Here is a 17,606-nt window from a genome sequence, read left to right as displayed (position 1 = left end):
GAAGCCTAGAGCTGCCCAGGAAGGTTAAAGGATGCCCCTGGACAACCAAGGTAACGCCAGCATCCCAGCCCCTCTGCTGTGTGTTTGAAACCCTCCCAGCACTATCTGGCATCAGAAACGAGTAACTGTAGCAAGACTGACTCCAGGGACGTCTGGATCTATAGACGAGGAGCAAGAATGCTGCAAAAATGTGGTTGCTTTGCAAAGTTTTACTCTGATTAGTAATCAGTAGTGTGGATGCTGGTGATTAATCAAACTGCTGTACCTGAACATTTGATGGCTATAGGAACCCTGTGTAAAGACATGTTTGGAGTGCCCCCAGCTTGGCTGGGACAGTTTTCATGACAGTCCTTACCCTTCCTGGGGACTTGAGTAGATAGCGACGATGCAGAACTGTGCCTGCAACACTTTGGTGAGGCCGGTGGCATCCAGAGCCTGCCCCAGCCCCGCCGGTCCCAGGCATACGGCAGCAAACCTCAACATGACCGGCTGCACGGTCCGTGCAGGGCTGCATCCCGCCAGCCCTGTGGGGCAGCAGCATCCAGGACCGCAGGGACGCCAGGCAGTCGTCACCTGCCGGGACACGTCAGACTCTCTATCCAGGCCAAAAAAAGCTGTGCCTGCAGATTTCGGCTGCGAGGTGTGCTGGCTTCCGGGGCTGTTTGCAGCTCTCAAAGCCACCCAGCAGCCTCAGGGGCAGAAAAGAGAGTGACGGACCTCACTGGCATGGAGCACCGTGAGGTGCTGTTGGGGGGCCTTGAGAGCTGTCAGATGCCTGTGGCTAATCTCACTTTGAAGAAAGGCAGTGAGGAGGAACGGCGCCGATTTATTCCCTTAGACCGAGCCTGAGCTCAACCCATCATTGTTTGTGCAACGTATTGCGATGTGCCCAACTCCTCCTTCGCTCCGTGGCGCCAGCTGGAGTACCTGCCGCTCCCCAAACGTCACCAAGCTCCGGTTATAAAGCGCAGGCGACAGAGCATCTCCCCGGCTCCGTCTCTCTGAGAGGCACATCTTCAGGAAGCGAGCCGTGCGTGCAGCCGAAGATGTTTTATTCGGGTTTCCTGACAGAGCCGAGTAGAAAAGAAGTGGAGATAAGAGAAGCAGCATCTCTCCGCCAGCAGAGGAGGATGAAGCAGGCGGTTCAGTTTATTCACAAGGATTCTGCAGATCTCCTCCCTCTGGATGGGCTGAAGAAGCTGGGGACTTCAAAAGATACTGTAAGCCTTTATTGTGTTTACTGCGAGGAGACTTAAGCAGCTGGTAGGGCACTGTCTGGTTTTTTTTCCTCTTTGTGCCGTTTTTCTGTTAGGGGGAGGAGTTTGTGGTTTGTAGAAGTTGGTGTAAAAATGAGGCTTTTGTATGTAAAAGGAAGGGAGTGGAAATACGATGCTAGTTATCACCAGGGTGGCTTTTTGCTTGTAGGTGCTTTCAGATGTCTGGCACTGAGATCTGAAAGATTTTTTTTTTTTTCACATTTGCATGAATATCAGAAAAAAGGATACTGTTTTCAGTACAAAAATCCTCTCTGAATCAATCAAAATGGCTTCATATAATACGTATATACACATATGTTTGGCTGTGATGCGTATATACGCACAACATATGATCATAAAAGATCGGGCAAAGTGCAGTCACTAGTACTTCAAAATATAAAACTGCGAAGATTACACTTTGAGAAAGGCTGATGCATATATGGTGGTTTTTTTAAACGAAGATACATAATTCTAGGTTTTACGTATTTACACATGCAGTGATCCATGTGATGCTGTAGCTGACATACAATATCCTCCGTCATGGCCAAGGGCTGGAGAGCATTTCTAAATACCAATGTGCACAAATATTTGACCTTTCTCTAATGGGAAATGATACTTAAATGTAGTATCAAAAGTTCTGATGTAAGGAGCAAAATCTAGAAAATATATCCCACCAAGGGAAGCTCCTTTACTATTTTGCTCAATTGTTGCAAATTTCTTGCATGTTGTAACACACAATATCTGCTTTTTTCAATGCTTGATACAGATTCATTGAAAAAAAGTGAACCTTTTTATTTTTAGTGGGGTCATTTTGCTGTGTCTCAGCCTTCCTACTCAGCTGGGTTGGGCTTGGCTCTGCCTGGCTGAGATAGGTGAGATGAGTTGCTTGTTCTCTGCAGTGCGCATGGAAGTGATTTTTTTGACATCCCAGGTATTTTACAGTTCTAGAGGGCAAAGCTCCTGCCCAGGGAAAGCCCTAGAAGGAGCATTCCTGGTCACCACTGAACTGCAGCTCTCCCTCAGGGAGCTACAAAGTGCCTTTCAGAGCATGATGGTGGTGTTACTGCTGTTATCTGCACAGTCTAAGCAACACGTCACGGCTCAGCGACCCACAGTGTGCGGGACTGAGGGCCCAGTGAGAGGGGTTTCTGCTCTGCCCAGACGAGAGAGGCAACAGGTAGCAGGAGCCCGAGGTGCTGAGCGCTGAAGTCCTCGTCCCCGCAGCACCGAGGACCAGGCTTGGCCCCGGCGCCAGGGGCAGAGCGTGGGGCTCCTCACCGTGGCCCTGGTCACAGAAACGTTGCCCAAGTTTTCCCCCCACTCCCGTGCTCACGCCGGCCGAGCTGCAGCTGCAGCATCGCCCCTGCCACACCGCAGCCCCCGGAGGAGGGTCCACGCGGGGGGCTCTCTCCAGGGATACGCCAAAGCCCTCGGGCAGTCCGCAGCTCTGGAACCCCTCCAAGGACAAAAAGGAGGTGCAGCGTGGTGGAGGCTCCTCTGGCTGTGCTGGGTCTCTGGCCGGGGATGGGGTGAGAGCCCAGCAGCCACCCCACTGCCAAACCACCTTGTCCCTACGCCACAGCGAGCGGTGGTGGGACAGCGGGCACACGTGGCCAGGGCTCACCTCAGCCACAGCCCCCTGCCCCACGGGACGTGCAGGGACTCCCCAGAGCGACAGCGCTGGCCCGTGCTCAGGCCCGTTCCCGCAGCCCCACAGAAGATGCCCTGAATTTCCGAGCTGTTGCAGTGGGTCGTGCCGCAGCAAAGCAACACTGCTGGTGCTGCCACGCTCGCACCGCACGCGGCCAGGACTGCAGTGAACATCGCTTCGAGAGGACCCACCGCGTCGCACCGGTGCTGCAGCTGCCTGGGTGTCACAAGAACTGTGTCCAGGAGGAGCGGGAGACAGCCCCTCTCCAAGACGGGAGAAGCACCAGGAGCCTCTGCAACGCAGGGCCCCACCTTGGCATGGCCCCCAGCAGAGAGCTTCTGGGGCCGGAGGGGGTGAGCTGCACGGTTGGGAGGTCCAGGGAGTCAGGGGTCCTTGCCTAGGGCTTTTGCACGCCTTTAACTGCATGCCTCCTAACAAGGCAGCACCTTTTTCTGTCTGAAAAGCTGCGTGACAGCGGTGGTGACGTGGGCGGAAGGGCTTTTGACTGACTGGCGTTATTGATCCAGGGTATTTCCACAGGGGTTTTCCAGCAGCCTTGGCAGGAGAAGAGAGGAGGTAACAGCTCCCCAGAGGTGGGGACGGGTGGTGAGGACAGACCCCGTCTGCCAGGCTGAGCGCTGGCAGCAACCACTCCGATTTTGGGGAGAAATCCCCTTCCTTTCGGCCACAGCGCAGGTGGTGCAGCGTGCAGCGAGACAGCAGCAGGTCACCGGGGCGGGCGTGCTGGCATCCCCCGGCTCGTGTGCAGTTACCTGGCTCCAGAAGCATCCCTCCTGGTGATGCCCTGTTTCATAAATACTTGTAATATGTTAACCCTCTGATATTTTCAGTGTATTATTCTTGATGGGACCTAACTCCTCTAGCTCCTCACTCCCTTTACAAATTCTATTTTGTTTGCATAGTATAAGACCAAACTAGAGCACAGCATCCATCGGATTTGGCAAACATAGGGCTGGACGTACAGTTCTGAGCAGAAACGGCTTTCTTTCGATGCCTTGCTATTAGCCTCCTCCCCGCAGCCCAGAAGATTGGTGTGAGGTGGCCGCTGGCTGGGATTTGGGTCTCCCAGCACCACAACCGTGACCTGCGGCCCGACTCGTTGGCAGCTCCCCGCCGTGCTCTGACGCCTCGCCCTGGCTCTGAGAGCCGCTCTTCCAGCATCGCTCTTGCCGTGGGTCTGCCCATGACGGGGGAGCGGCAGAGCCATGGCTCGCAGTGGGTGTGGGGACAGCGGTGGCACGCAGGGCCGTGGTCACAGCTGCGAACAGTTCGGGGGAGCTTTGCCTGAAACAGTCCCGCGTCACTTCGCAAACTGGGAAACAAAGCTACAAAATAGAAACAGACAGCAAAGAAAGCATTTCCCCCTCCCTAAACACCCTCGGAGCCTCCCCTGGGTGCCCGGGTCCTCAGCGCAGCCCCATCCCCTGCTCCCGTCGCTGGTGTAACGTCACAGCACTGTCAGTTTTCCCCCGCTTTCCCGCTGCTCACCCCCCCAGAGGTTGCTGTGTCTTGGTTAAAAGGTAAAAATCCTCGATGTTACGTGCACTGCCTTGGTCAGAGACCTGGCCGCTGCCTGGGCCCCTTGGGGGGTGCAGGAGAGCAGGCGCATCTCCTGTCCCACCTCATCCCCCTGCGAGAGGGGCTGGCAGCACGCGAGCACAGGCTGATCGTAGAGGAGCTGAACCTGGATGGAGGGTGGGAAGAAGAGAAATTGGTTATCTCCTGGCAGAAGCTCTACTGGTGTGTTAAAAATCCTTCTTTCTACTGTCTAGACACAGAAGAGAGGGCAAACCTCGTGAGATGGATTTGGAGAGGAGGTGGCATCTTCCCTGACTTTCATCTCCACCTGAGTGAAACTGCTGTTGACGGGTCTTGTTATCCCCAGAGCTAGAAGCCAAAATAGTGGGAAACCTGCCAGGGGGATGTACCTGCAACCTGCAGTGATGCTCTAGTTTATAAATTAGAGAGGAGCAGAACTGGACAAAGTTATTTATGGTTTTAACAGACAGCAGTAAATAGGTTCAGCAATACCCAGTGTCTCCACTCACTTCTTTTAGGTTTCTACTGTTACATTTTTAGGGGATTGTAGGTTTTTGCAAGGTCCCAGGTGCAGAAAGGGAGATATCTTCTGAAAAAAAACCCTGATTTGTATTTACATTGTACTGAACGACACCAGGAAATAATCTAATTTTTGCACTTACACAATGGTATGTAACATTTTATTCTTTTGTAAAACTCTCAACAGTTTAGTGCGATGTGTAGAACAGCAGCACCAGAGAATCTGGGTTACTTCAAACCCTGGCCCTGGCTGTGCGGCCGGTCCGCGCTGGAGGGAGAACACTGCTGCCTTCCGCAGCACTGGCACGGGGAGGTTTTCCTCCTCTCTCTCCCTCCCAGAAATGGTCTGCTTGCAGTTTTCCAGCAAAATGTGCGTTTGCAAATGTCCCCTGGCACGTTATCTGTTTACCAAGTATGTACCCATCACTTGAGTCATCTCCGTGACTAACACCCCTCACTCTGTTGCACACAAGAGTCAAGGGAAATACAAGTTAAAGCAAACTAATTAATAGCCTGAGACAGGATCGTGCTGCAGGGAACCTTTCCAGCCGCCTCTTGCTAGATTATTTCTGTATTGGAGCACAGGGTAAGCAACATTTGTCCCCCCGAAGGCAGGATTCACTGCGCTTTCAGAAGAGTGAATATCAACGAAAGACAGTCCTGTTAGTGGTGGTAACTCGTGTTTGCAGAGTGCTGAACTTTTTTCCTTTCAGTAATGGATCTCCTGTAGGATTCATAAAATCAGAGTCTGAGAAAACCCACATGTGTAACTGGTTAACGACCCACAGAAGAACTTGTAGTAAAAAAAGTTTAGGTTTAAGTTAAGGGTAGATGGCAGTTAAAATAGCAATGAGGAGTGTGCTGGTGACTTGTTCTTCTCCAGCCTGCTCTTTCACAGGTATTTGGCAATGGGATTGAGGCCGGGTAGATCAGAAGAGCACCCAGGCTGTGCTGGATGACACCACTTGGAAATTTCTCTCAGTCCTCGCTGAGCGGGGCTGGGCACGAGGAAGTGACCACTGCGCAAGAGGCTGCCTTTGGCCAGCTGGGAACTGCACCCAGCCATTTCTCAGTACCCCACCTTTGTTTCTCAGTTTGTGTCAAGAATTAGTCCCCTAGATGTGTGCCTGAGTTGCAGGTGAACATAAAGGGTAAGAAGGACGTGCCACCTGCTGTCAGCAAACCCCAGCTCACGTTTCTGCTCAGACGAGGGGCCTCCGAGGTGGTTACAGTGCTGAGGGTGCACCTCCCGTGAGGCAGCAATCCCTTCGAGACCGATCCGCTCGCCCCTCGGCACGCAGTCTGCCAGCGGTGCAGCCAGTCCGCCCGCCTCTAATGTCATTCAGCAACACTGGTTCCTGCGGTTCAGTCGCACCGGGGAGGTGGTGGTCACCAGAGCAGTGCCGGAGCTTCGTTAATTTTTGTCCGTGAAGGAGACAGCGCAGTGGGGGATCTGATTTCTCCCTGTCACTGGGAGCACGGCTACCTTATCGCCTTTACACAGGACGTGCTCTCTAGCCTGCCAGTCAGATACAGCACCTGCAACCCAAAATGGTTATGAAATTTTATTTCAAGTCGCAAGTCGTAGGCAGGAATAAGAACAGTGAAAACTGGGAAAAAAAGGAGATTATGTGTCCCGGTGACCAGTGGCGTTGGGTGCACCTCCCCAGTCTCCTCAGTCAGGTCCAGTTTAACCGCCCATGTTGTGCTTACAGCAGGACCTGAAGCACTAACGTGGCTGCAGTTATTTTAAGGTGATGCCAAGCTGCATCAGCCTTTTGTAAGTGCTGTTATTTAACACGCCGCACAGACTATTTCAAAGATGAGGAGCTGTGCGTGCCGGTGCGTGCTGGCAAACCCGGGGAACCACAGCCTGAGGTTTTCAACATTATCCTGATCCCACCGAAATTCCCTAAGGATGAGGAGGCTTGCTGGGTTAGATGCCTAAGCAGACACACAGGCATATTTAATACGGATGCAAAAATTCAGGAATAAGCCAGTAGGAAGGTCTCACTGTGGACAAATTAAAATCAGAAGAAAAGGGCACTAATGGGGGAGGTGGGGGGGGAATTAGTCGGGCAGAGAAATGAGCAGATAATCAAGCAGAGCCATTTCACCTCCAGCAGAGTATGTGCATCCATCCGTGATGAACATTAAACATAAAAAGGCTTTTGGGAAAGCAGTCAGAGAAGATTTTGGGAGGCAACATGCTTCTCACAGAGCAAACAGAAATGACAGAGAAAGTGAGAAGCCACTGTATGAGGCATCGGGGGTTCCTGGGAGAATCTCTACCCCCCTCTGTCCCTCCCTCAGTCAATCTTACCTCTTCCCCCCTTTCTCCTTTCCCTCCCATGGCATGGCACCCAGGATTAGTCCCATTTACTCACCCTTAGCAGCTAAATAGAAACGTGGAGGGAAGAGAGACATGGGGCAAAAGCCTTATTTTAGACCAAGTTCTGATCCAAAGGCCAGACCAGGTCTGAGGATAGACACCATTTGTAGCTCTCTTCTTGCCGTCGAGACTTCGTCACTTGCACTTGTAAGGGCTAATGCACAAACGCCCAAATCAGCTGCTGAAATTTTGGGTCGATTCCCATTGCCATAGGTGGAGGCTGGACACAGGTTTTTCATATGCCAGCAATGCCAGTGCCCAGTGAAAGCATTTGTGTTCATCCAGTAAGTCCATACACCTTTTTCATACTTAGGTCGTGCATGTAATTGCAAAGGTAGTTTGTTACCCCTTAACTTCTCACATCAGTGCAGAATTCCCGATGTCCTCATCAACAGATGAAGGCAATTACGGCTGAAACACCAGCCTGGAAAAGACTTGTTTTGATTCCTGTGTGAAATCAAATCTTGAACTTGAACTTGGAAAAAGAAACGCATCCCTCCAAATTTTGGTTAATATTTGGAAAGGATTATTCCCTCACCAATACAAAGTAGTTCTCTTTAGTCAAAGCCAGGTAAGCCAGAGGTGTCAGGAGAGCAAATAGATGTAGGCTAGGAAGAGGACATGTCGTTTGGGAATCAGGGAGACCGAGACTTTAGGGCATCCCCCCTGAGAGCACAGTGCTGGCCCGTGGGCACCACAAGCTGGCTGGCGAGGCAGGTCGCTTTGTGGCTTCCCTCCGACTTCACCCTGCTCTTCTGTGTGTGTTTTTTCTTAAAGCAACCACATAATATCCTGCAGAGGCGCCTGATGGAGACAAATCTATCAAAATTACGCAGCAGCCGAGGCAGCTGGACTCCAAAGAGTGATATCTCAGCGCAGACCAACAAGCTGAATCAAACCAAACTGGGCAGCTCAGGGAAAACAGAGGATGAGGAGCTCATAGTGGTGAGCTGCCAGGTAACAGTCCCTCCCCAGCCTTCTGGGGTTTGTTCCCCCAAATTTCATTTCTGACAGCCTCGAGCTGTGCTCTTGTTTTCCGTGTTTCCCAGTTAGGGTGGCACTCCACTGGGGCTGTCACATCTGTGGGGATGCTCTCCCTCTGCAGCTCAGGGCTGCCGTGGCACAGGCGCCCAGCCGCGTACCGCAGAGAAACTGGTCTGGTGGATGTCTCCCTGTGGACATCAGGGCGGAGGGAGTAGCCAGGCTGGGGCAGCATGCTGAAATGCCAAGCAGTAATTGTCCATGGTGAATCCTCGTGCTCACAGCCTATTTGTTTCCCTCAAATGACATCCCTCTTTTCTCTCCCCAAGAGTAATTTCACATTTCCCGTCCTTACCCCCATGCTCTTTCATATTTCCCGCTCTCCACAATATCGCCTCCTGCCAGGGGCTGCCCTTTCTGCTCTCTGCAGGGGCAAATGCTGCCGGGAATGGCTCAGGACCCAACGTCACACTGTTTCGTAGCACCACCTTAACCAAAAAGCAGCTCAAGGGCCAAATCTTGGGTACCTGGGGTGGACGAGGCGATATCCTGTGGGCACTGAGCGTGTGGTGGAGCAGGGATAGGCTGGCGCAAGAAGAGCTTGGTGTTTTGGTGGGGACCAGTGGGTACAGAGCAGAGACCCTGGACACCTTGTGCTCATCCCACATCCCACGCATCGTCGCCCATCTCTGCTTGCTCTTGCAGTGTGCGGGGAAGGAGCTGAAGGCCGTGGTGGACACTGGCTCGCAGCACAACCTCATGTCGTCTGCCTGCCTGGACAGGCTAGGGTAAATATCCAGCTGGGTGTTTGTTCTGGGGGAACTCCTGGCAGCGCAGGCACTGCTCCCGGGGCTGGGGCTTCGCTTACACCAGCAATGGCCATTCTGGATGGGAGCGCTTTGGGCTGTGCCCGGGCAAGCCCCCGAACCTCCTGTTCCAACCAAATCCTGGCTTATCCTCACATGTCCTTGCAGGAGGCTGAAATAGAAAGCCACTGTGCCAACCTATGCACCTCTGAGTACATCTCTTCAGAGGTTTGGACTCGTTTTTACTTTTTCAGTGCCTGCCTGTTTGTTATCCAGTGCCTCGTGAAGCAGCGGAAACCCACCCTGGCCATCTGTGTACCCGGGGCAGGCACGGGGCCAGTTGTCAGCTCCAGGGCAGGTTTGGTGCTGGCTGTCAGCCCAGCTCAGCCCTGTAGGTCCCTGCTGCAGGCAGGGACCTGGCTGCTGGCCGTGCTGCCGCTGGCCCTGGCAGCCACGCAGCTGTGCACGTGCCTGTGCTCGGAATTCAGTGTCTGGTGTTACTGCTGATAACAAATTTCTCCCTGTTGAAGGGAAATGACTGTACGTAGCGTTAGAGAGCTGATCGCCAGCCGTTTGCAGCAAAACTGCCGCCAACTTCCGAGGAGCAGGACCAGGCATCAGCTCACAGCGCCTCAAGGAGCTTTACGTAAAAACCAATTGCAGTTTCTCCCTGGGTGCTGCTGCGTGGCCCTGCATGGATGGTGCCCATTTGCTGTCCAGACAGGAATGACTTCTTCGCACAGCAGTGTTTAGTGGCTGGAAGGCACCTGCGCTTACTGCAAACGTGTCACAAACTGTGGAGCTGCTCAGCCCAGCTTACAGCTGGCAACAGCGCAGGTGGAGGGCTCTTGCCCCACGAGATACCACGCTGGCTGCTCGACACGACGCGTCCGAGTCGCATGGCGATGCTCTGTGGCAGTTCGTGTGCCCTCTGTGTTCTCCTGTGTGTCCTGTGCAGTTTCTGCAATGCCAGTCTGCTTCAGCAGCCCTGCCCTTCAGAGAGCACTTCAGAAATAGGTTAGAGACAGTTCCTGCTCTCAGGTTCTGGGGGATTCCCTCCTGATTTGAGCGAGATGACTTTTGCGGCCATCAGCCAGGCCGCTGCAGCTGGAAGGCCCACATCCCTCCCCGGTGTTGCTCACCAGCAGCGAGCGAGCTTTGGCTCCCGCGAGCTGGGACCCCTCGGTCCCCGCGGGGCGCGGGAGCCACATCGCACAGGCAGGCTGGCAGCGCGGCCGGCGCAACGCCCAGTCCCGCAGCCGAGGCTTGCAGCAGGGCAGGCAGGGCTGCGTTGCAGGCAGCTGCCTGCAGCTCCTTTGCTGCTCGCACTTGCAGGGACAGAAGCGAAAGCCAGATTGACAAAGCGGGTTCACATCAGGGCTTTGATGCCTGGCTCGCTCTGCCGTTGTAGGTCCCATGTGACAACAGGCATCGCTCCAGGACATTTTACTTCAAAGCAGTCCAGTGCGTGTGGCAGTGATAGAACACGAGTTTTGTGTAAAGCCAGGCCTGGAAAGCGGCAGGGAAGAGGCGTGCTAGGCGATTTTGCTCTTCCTGCCCAGGCAGGAGGGTCCCCGCAGCGCGCCTGGCCGGGTGCTGCTGCCTGCAGCGGAGGCTCAACGGCTCTGGGGACAGGCTCTGCTGCCGATGTCTCAGGGGGCTCAGCGCCTAAAAGCAGCGTGTGTGTGCCCGAGGCACAGCTCAACTCCTCCCTCCTCTTCTAAAAATCTTCTTGCATCTCATTACGGTGCCCTTGGAGCTCTTCCCCTCGCCTCTGAGGGCGGAGGGAAATGCCCCTCGGAGGGGTCGGTGCAGCTGTCACCTCAGCAGCTCTGATCACTGCACGCTGCCAGGGACTTTCCACTCTCAAACCCAGCTCCAAGATGTGCCACCGCATCGTGCATCAGTGGTCGTCCTCACCCCGCTGCAGTTCCCTGGCTGGCTTTCAGCCGTGCGTTGCCTGCATGCCGTCTGCCTGTCCTGGGGTCAGTCTCAGCTGTGACGAAGCGCTTCCCTGAAGGTGGCTTTGCCCTCTCCCCAGCCTGCAGCCTCTCTGCAGCCCTGGTGACATCTGGGAAAAATGCCTGGGTCAGCGGGTGCCGGAGCGAGGAGCCATCCCCAGCTGTCTCTTGGCTTTGCTCAGGTCCTGGCTCCAGTGCCACGGCCTGTGCCCTCTGATGGGGACACATGGGGGGATGCAGACAGCACAGCCAAAGACCACGCATCTTCCCTTGAGCCGGCAGAGAAGCCACTGGAGCTAGCTGCACCAAAAACACCCCACTCCAGCCTGTCTTGGGCCAGAGTAAAGCCAGTTCAGGACCAAGGAGCTCATAAACTTCTTCTTGATACATTCCTGCTGGCATTTTTAAGGTCAGACCCTGAAGCAAGTGGCAGAGGGAATCCAGCTCCTTCTCTCTGCTATCTCTCCTGGTCCTTGTACCCGTGGCTAAACTTCGTGGGCAATGCCCTCAGTCCCAGGGCCTCTGCCTCTGAGGGGGCTGCTCCCCCCAGGACGGACGGACAGACACACGCGTGCTGCTGCAATGCAGCTCAGCAGAAAAGTACCTCCAACAGCAGAAAAGCGATACAGCTTTTATCTGAGGGAGAGATCAGACTTCTTTTGCATTAGATTCTCGTTCAGTTTAAAAGAGACACTGAAGCTGAATAATTACTCAGCATTGTCAGACTAGTTCACGGGCGTAGATAGAAGAAACGACGGTACCTGAGAGATCCCTGACAGCCTTTTTTCCTTTTCTCGGGCTGAACGTGTCTGACCTGTGCTGCTTTCCTCTGACGAGAGCCAGCAGCAGCACCCGCTGACAAGCGTGGATCAGGCAGCAGCCCTGGCTGGGAGGCGTGGGGACACGGTGTTGGTGGCTCCTCTGCTGGGAGCCCCAGGGGAGCATCGCTTCCTCACACCCCGCTACCTCAGAAGCAGTGACAGATCAGCAGCTTTCCCAGCTCTTGAGGAAATGTAGATAAAAGATTCCTCGGGTAGAAAGCAAAAGCCAGTGAGGAGTGACGGACGGAGCTCTGCTCGGGGCAGGGGCTGCCGCAGCCCCGGGACCGCACCGTGGGTCGTGCCATGGTCTGAGGAGGGTGCAGGCTCCTGGCTGTACACAGAGCATCGTGGAAACCCTGCCAAGAAAGCAGCTTTCCAATAACGATGTGTTAATATGTGCAAGCTAGGAGCACTTCAGGTCTAAGCACTCTCCAACGCCGTTTGCTCCTCGCTGGAGCAGCGCAACTGTGGCCATTTCATGTCAGCAGTGTTTTCAATGCACAGGTTAAAGGAGCACCTCAAAGCACTCCCCAGTGAAGACGAGATGGTTTCAGTGCCGCAGAAGGTGAGGGCCATCGGCCAGATCGAGTGCCTCGCCCTCACGGTGGGAGCGGTCCCCGTGGAGTGCGCTGCCCTCGTCGTGGGTGAGTGTGTGCCTGCTCCGCTGGTCCCCCGGGGCCGGGCAGGGGCTCGACCCCCTCGAACCCCAGGGGCAAAAATGAAGTTTCGGAAACATGTTAGAATTGAAATAGAATATTGTATTTCTGCAGCACAAGCCTCTGCTTGGCCCTTCAGACAGCGAGAGGGAGGGAGGGAAGGAGGGGGGATGCATTCCGTAGGGCCGTGCTGGGGGCACGAGGCTCGCACCCTGCCATGCCGGTGGAGCGACCACCGCATCTCCCCACGGATGCATCCCCTGCCCTCGTTTCACCATGTTCCCCTCCAGAGCAACCCAGCCCCTTTATAAACAGGGTTTTATTTAGCAGAGCAGCCATGAAGGAAGGATGGAGGCACTGACAAAAAGCATGGGAGAACATTTTGCATGTATAAATCTGAACGTTCCTATTTTTTCAGAAGACAACGAGAAACCCTTCTCCTTTGGGCTGCAGACACTGAAATCTCTGAAGGTAGGAGCCTTCCAGCAGGGCTTTAACCCCTGCTGGGGTAGCTGGGACCACTCTGAATTGCAGTTTCCCCTCTTACCTAATGCCATTTATTCTCTACAGTGTGTCATAAACATGGAGAAGCACCATCTCGTTCTGGGGAAGACGGACAGGGAAGAAATCCCATTCGTGGGCAGCGGCAGCACTGCGGCGGGAGAGCAGTAAGTTGGCTGGGGAGGTGGGCTGCGGGTGCCCCCCGGCACGGCCACGCCAGAGCCCCCAGACACTCGATGCAGGCGAGCGAGAGCTCACCTGCACTGGCAGAAACCATTTTCATCAACTAATTGAGTTTTGGAAGAGAGTCCGTGGTATTTTCAGCAGCCTTTTTCAGCTTTTGCTGCTTTTTTTCCGGTCAGCAAAGTGGGGGGTGTCTGGAAAGACACACACAGGGAAATGCCTTCGGAAATGTGCTTTATGGAGGTCACTAGGAAGATTCCTCGAGCGCTGCTTTGAGAGTGTTCCCAAACAAGGCTTTTTCTGGAAAATATTTACGAAGCAAGGCAAATAAACCCACATGAATGTTTTGTGCAAAGTGCAGGAGAGAGAGATCCAGCCCGGAGATAACGGTGTTGCCACTTCTCCCCGCATGGCCCCGGCTGCCCCCCTGCCGCCTGCTCCTGATGCCCTGGTCTTTTTAAACCTTGTCTCCCTACAGAAAGAGAAGCCCAGGTACCGCTCTGGTACCTCCTCAGGGTGCGCGGCTTGCAGCGGCTGGCTCGGCAGGCAGGCAGCAGGCGGGCAAGCAGCAGGCAGGGCAATCCCCCTCCTTCCAGGCACTCTGCGGGGACCCTCCTTGCTGAGCGCTGTGAAAAAGAACGGTGTCACTGGCTCCCGCCTCTGACTTACGAAAGCGGCAGGCCCACGTGCCCGAGAGCGGGATTTGCACTGAGGTGCCTCTCCGGCTTCGCAGGCGGCGCTTGTGGTTGCTCGGCGATGAACGCTGCAGACACGGCCACCTAAAAAACATTTGCTCGCTGCATAAGAAAGCGTCTTTGGTGAGTTATATAGGGCAGCACCTTCTTTAGCTGCCTGTCATGACCAGCCACTGCCATTTTGGACATCCTGCAGCCCCTGTGCAGCTCGAGGCTGCCGTGCTGGGCACTGCCGAGCGCGAGGAGCCTGGGCGGGAGCAGGGCAGGGGCAGACCTTCCTCTGCTCATTGTGTTTTTGCTCCTTGGGGAGCACACAAGGGACGTACGCACTGGTTGTGGGAGCCAGGATGACCCAGAGCACGCACCGGCCACGGGTGCCACCAGTGTGTGAGCCTGAGATGGCCCAGTACAGCACTGTGGCGAGACCGCGCTGCAGCACAAAACCACAGGGTGTTTTCCCCGTTTCCTTGGAAGCAGGGATGCAAGAGGCACAGTGGTGTTCGGTCACCACTGCGGTGATGAATTATTTCTTGGTGCTGTATTCAAGGCCAAATTTTGCTTGCCCTTTTTTTTTTTTCATGAAAATCGCCTATTTTATTGAATATCTTTTCCTTCCTGTTTCAGCAGTTTGGAGGCATAAAGAGAAATTGAAACACCGTTCCCACGTCAGAGCTTGACATCAAAGAAATCCTGTGCAGCTGTTCCAGATGAAACAGCAGTGCACTGCTTTGAGAACATTTATACTAGGCTACAGCTAGAGCTGAATGAAATCCTCTTCAGTAGCCAGTAATTTAGAGATATTGTCATGTTTATCTATGGGTTTTGAGAAACAAACATGTGCTTATTTTCTGGACTTTTCTTATAGTGTCCTCTTTATTACAAACAGTTGGGAAAATGTTATGAATTTCTTCTGACGAGAAAAATACTTTTTATAGTGGCCTCCTATGAGTAATTGTATTTAGCTGTGATTAGAGGCTATCAGAATGTAATTTTTATTAATGATTTTTCCAGGGGCTGAGCATTTATATTCACTTAATTGATATTGCCACATTCAAATGGCCATTATCAGGAAGTTAGTAGGAATAAAATAGCAATGCTAATACCACCTAGGAATTATAGCTCATCCTGTTAGCATAGTATTGCTGCTGTGTGACTAGGGATGCAACCGCTGGCTTGATGAGAAAGAGCAATTACAGGATTATTAATGGGTTCTCTGCAGTGGTGTGGTAGAAGCACAGAAGCAGGGTTTGGAGGGCTCCCAGGGCGACCTGCCGCGGCCCCCAGCTTGCCATGGGGTTGGCCCCAGCACAGGGGCAGCTCGGCGTGGCGCTGCCTCACTGGGGGTCGAAACCCCTGAGGAGGGATCCTCCAGGCAGGGCTCGGCTGCCTTCCTAGCAGGAGTAGTCAGGAAGATTAATCATCATATTGAGCCACAAAGCAAGAAACAAGCACAAAAGTACGTAGTCCGGGAAGCAGCAGATATAGCCCTCAGTGGTGTGCGGGGAAGCAGCTGGCCCCAGGCCTGCCCCTGGGACTGGTGCCTGTGCCTGCCAGCCCAGCACCCAGCCCCCAGCACCAGCAGCTCCCAGGCTACGCGCTGGGGAAGGTTGTCGGTTCCTGCTCGACCCTAGTATTGCTGCCAGAAATGCCATATTTTTTATATCTGTTTTACAAATTGCCTGGGATCTTAAGTACAACACCAACCATGATCACTCTCAGGGCCGGTGGGAGATTTTGCCAGGACAAATATCTCATCCGGCGTCACTGTCCCGCGGCAGCAGCGTTGCTGCTTCACGTGCAGCTCGCTTGCAGACCAGAACAAATGTACAACATTGCCTGGGGGAGCCTGGCCTCGTACAAAAGCAGCTTTCTAGATTTTTAAAAGCTAATGGGAATTAATTACTGTCATCTGCTGAAGAGGCATCTTTAAAATCCAGAATAACATCCTTGTGAAGTTGTGCACCTGCCGATGGCCAGTCCTTTGGCCAACGGCACAAAAGCCCTTTGGCCCCAGGCGGGCGCTTGAGCCTCCTTCCTCGCAGCCCCGAATGCGCCGCTCGCCCAGGCATCCCGCGGCACCTGGCGTCCGCCGCAAGCGCCAACATTGCCACTGGCACTTCCGCTTCGGAAATGTCTCTGTGGTCCTGGGCGAGGACCAGCAACTCTCGTCACCTCATGGCCATCGGCTCAGGTCCAGAGCCTGTCCCACGAGCCAGGCTCCTGCCAGTTTTAGCCGGTCTGTGCCCAGTAACGCCATCTCATGCCTGCCATGGCATCTGAGCTGGAGCTTTATCTCCTGCAGTGGGTTTGAAGCTCTTTTCAATATCAGGTATGACTAGCAAATCTGAACTCTCCGTATTTTGAGCTGTTTTCTATTTTGGTGATAAGTTTCAGTGCTTTCTCTACAGTGTTTTGTATACCACAGCTCCCTCTCTCTATATATATTTACGGGGTTGGACTGCCCAGGGCAGTCCCACCGATGTGTTGTAGAAATATTGCACTAAATATGAAATATATTTGATTATTTTATATGCTATGAGTTTGGTATTTTGGTACTTCTTTCTTTCTGTGCTTATTATTGTGCTAAATGTCAAATTAAATCTAAATAAAGTTACAGTGTTATTGCTGTTTATTTGCTTGCACCATGGATATGGTGGTTATTTGTTTTCAGCGCACTTCTCTGCTGAGGCCAGGAGTTCATTTCACTCTTTACCCTGACGGGGCTCCACAGGGCTTCTGTGCTTCTGCTGGGAATTGCGATCAGACTGCCCAGAGAGTGGCAGTGGAGACGTGCTAACCGGGCACGCTAAACGGCACTTCTGGTAAAATGTGAGCATTTGAAACCCCAGTCTCGTGTTGCCACTCCTCTCCCTCCCAAAGGAGGTGTGAGACCCTGCTTGCGCTGCTTCGAGTTTCACCCTTTGGAGATCAGAGTTTGTTTCTGCCATGTCTGGCTAGCTCTCCGGGGCAATGCCAGCCAGCACAGGGGATGCGCAGGCAACTTTGTAAACTTTGTGAAGCTTGGGAATGAAAGTGGTCAGAGCAAAAGACGGGTAAGGCATGCGTGTAGTAGCTGTGCGACCACAAACAGAAGAGCAGACGCCTGAGATCAGCATCTTCCCCAAAGCTTTGCATGTGGATTTAGGGCTTGCTGTCTCTGCCTGGGCAGGCTTTAGGCTGCTTCAGCACTAGTTGATGTCCCTCTTACTGAGGAGGAATTATCCTTTTACCCACTCAAAGGCCCACAGCAAAAACCTTTGGTGGAGCAGCCATATTCCAAGCCGAGCAAAAGTGGCTCTCCTCAGTGCTGGGCTGCCTTTTTCCAAGCATGGAAAGAAACCAGACTCCAGCAATAAAGTGCAGAAAAAATAAGGAGGATAAATGTACAGGCAAAAATAACTTCTCTTGCTTTCTGGAGCTGCTGCGGGTTTCTAGACTTACTCAGACTGTTCTTGACGCTAGAGAGCAGAGTCCTAGCACAGGCAAATGAAAAATCAATGGGTGAAATTTCATCCCTTGTGCACAGAGCCCAGCTAGCTGAGCAAGATGCTCTGTAAGACAGGACTACTACCACAGGAGACAGGCACTCGCCTCAGTCCAGAGGGGTTATAGACTATGGGAAGT

General features: G+C 53.5%; 1 protein-coding gene across 2 annotated transcripts; it reads left to right on the top strand.

Moving 5' to 3' along the window:
* The first annotated feature begins 738 nt into the window (after positions 1-738).
* On the top strand, positions 739-16,594 carry NRIP3 (nuclear receptor interacting protein 3). 2 transcript variants are annotated; one of them, XM_075426806.1, is made up of 7 exons: positions 739-1,220; positions 8,156-8,335; positions 9,065-9,147; positions 12,452-12,591; positions 13,022-13,074; positions 13,174-13,271; positions 14,610-16,594. In XM_075426806.1, the coding sequence occupies exons 1-7, from the start codon at positions 1,047-1,049 to the stop codon at positions 14,620-14,622; spliced, it is 741 nt and encodes a 246-aa protein (XP_075282921.1). In that variant the 5' UTR covers positions 739-1,046; the 3' UTR covers positions 14,623-16,594. The 2 variants fall into 2 exon arrangements, with proteins under 2 accessions (XP_075282921.1, XP_009933611.2); XM_009935309.2 differs by having other exon boundaries at positions 740-1,220; positions 14,607-16,594.
* The last annotated feature ends 1,012 nt before the right edge of the window (positions 16,595-17,606 follow it).

The sequence above is a fragment of the Opisthocomus hoazin genome, chromosome 7 (assembly GCF_030867145.1).
Source record: "Opisthocomus hoazin isolate bOpiHoa1 chromosome 7, bOpiHoa1.hap1, whole genome shotgun sequence".
Classification (NCBI taxonomy): Eukaryota; Metazoa; Chordata; class Aves; order Opisthocomiformes; family Opisthocomidae; genus Opisthocomus; species Opisthocomus hoazin.
This window is presented reverse-complemented; position numbering and strand designations above follow the sequence as displayed.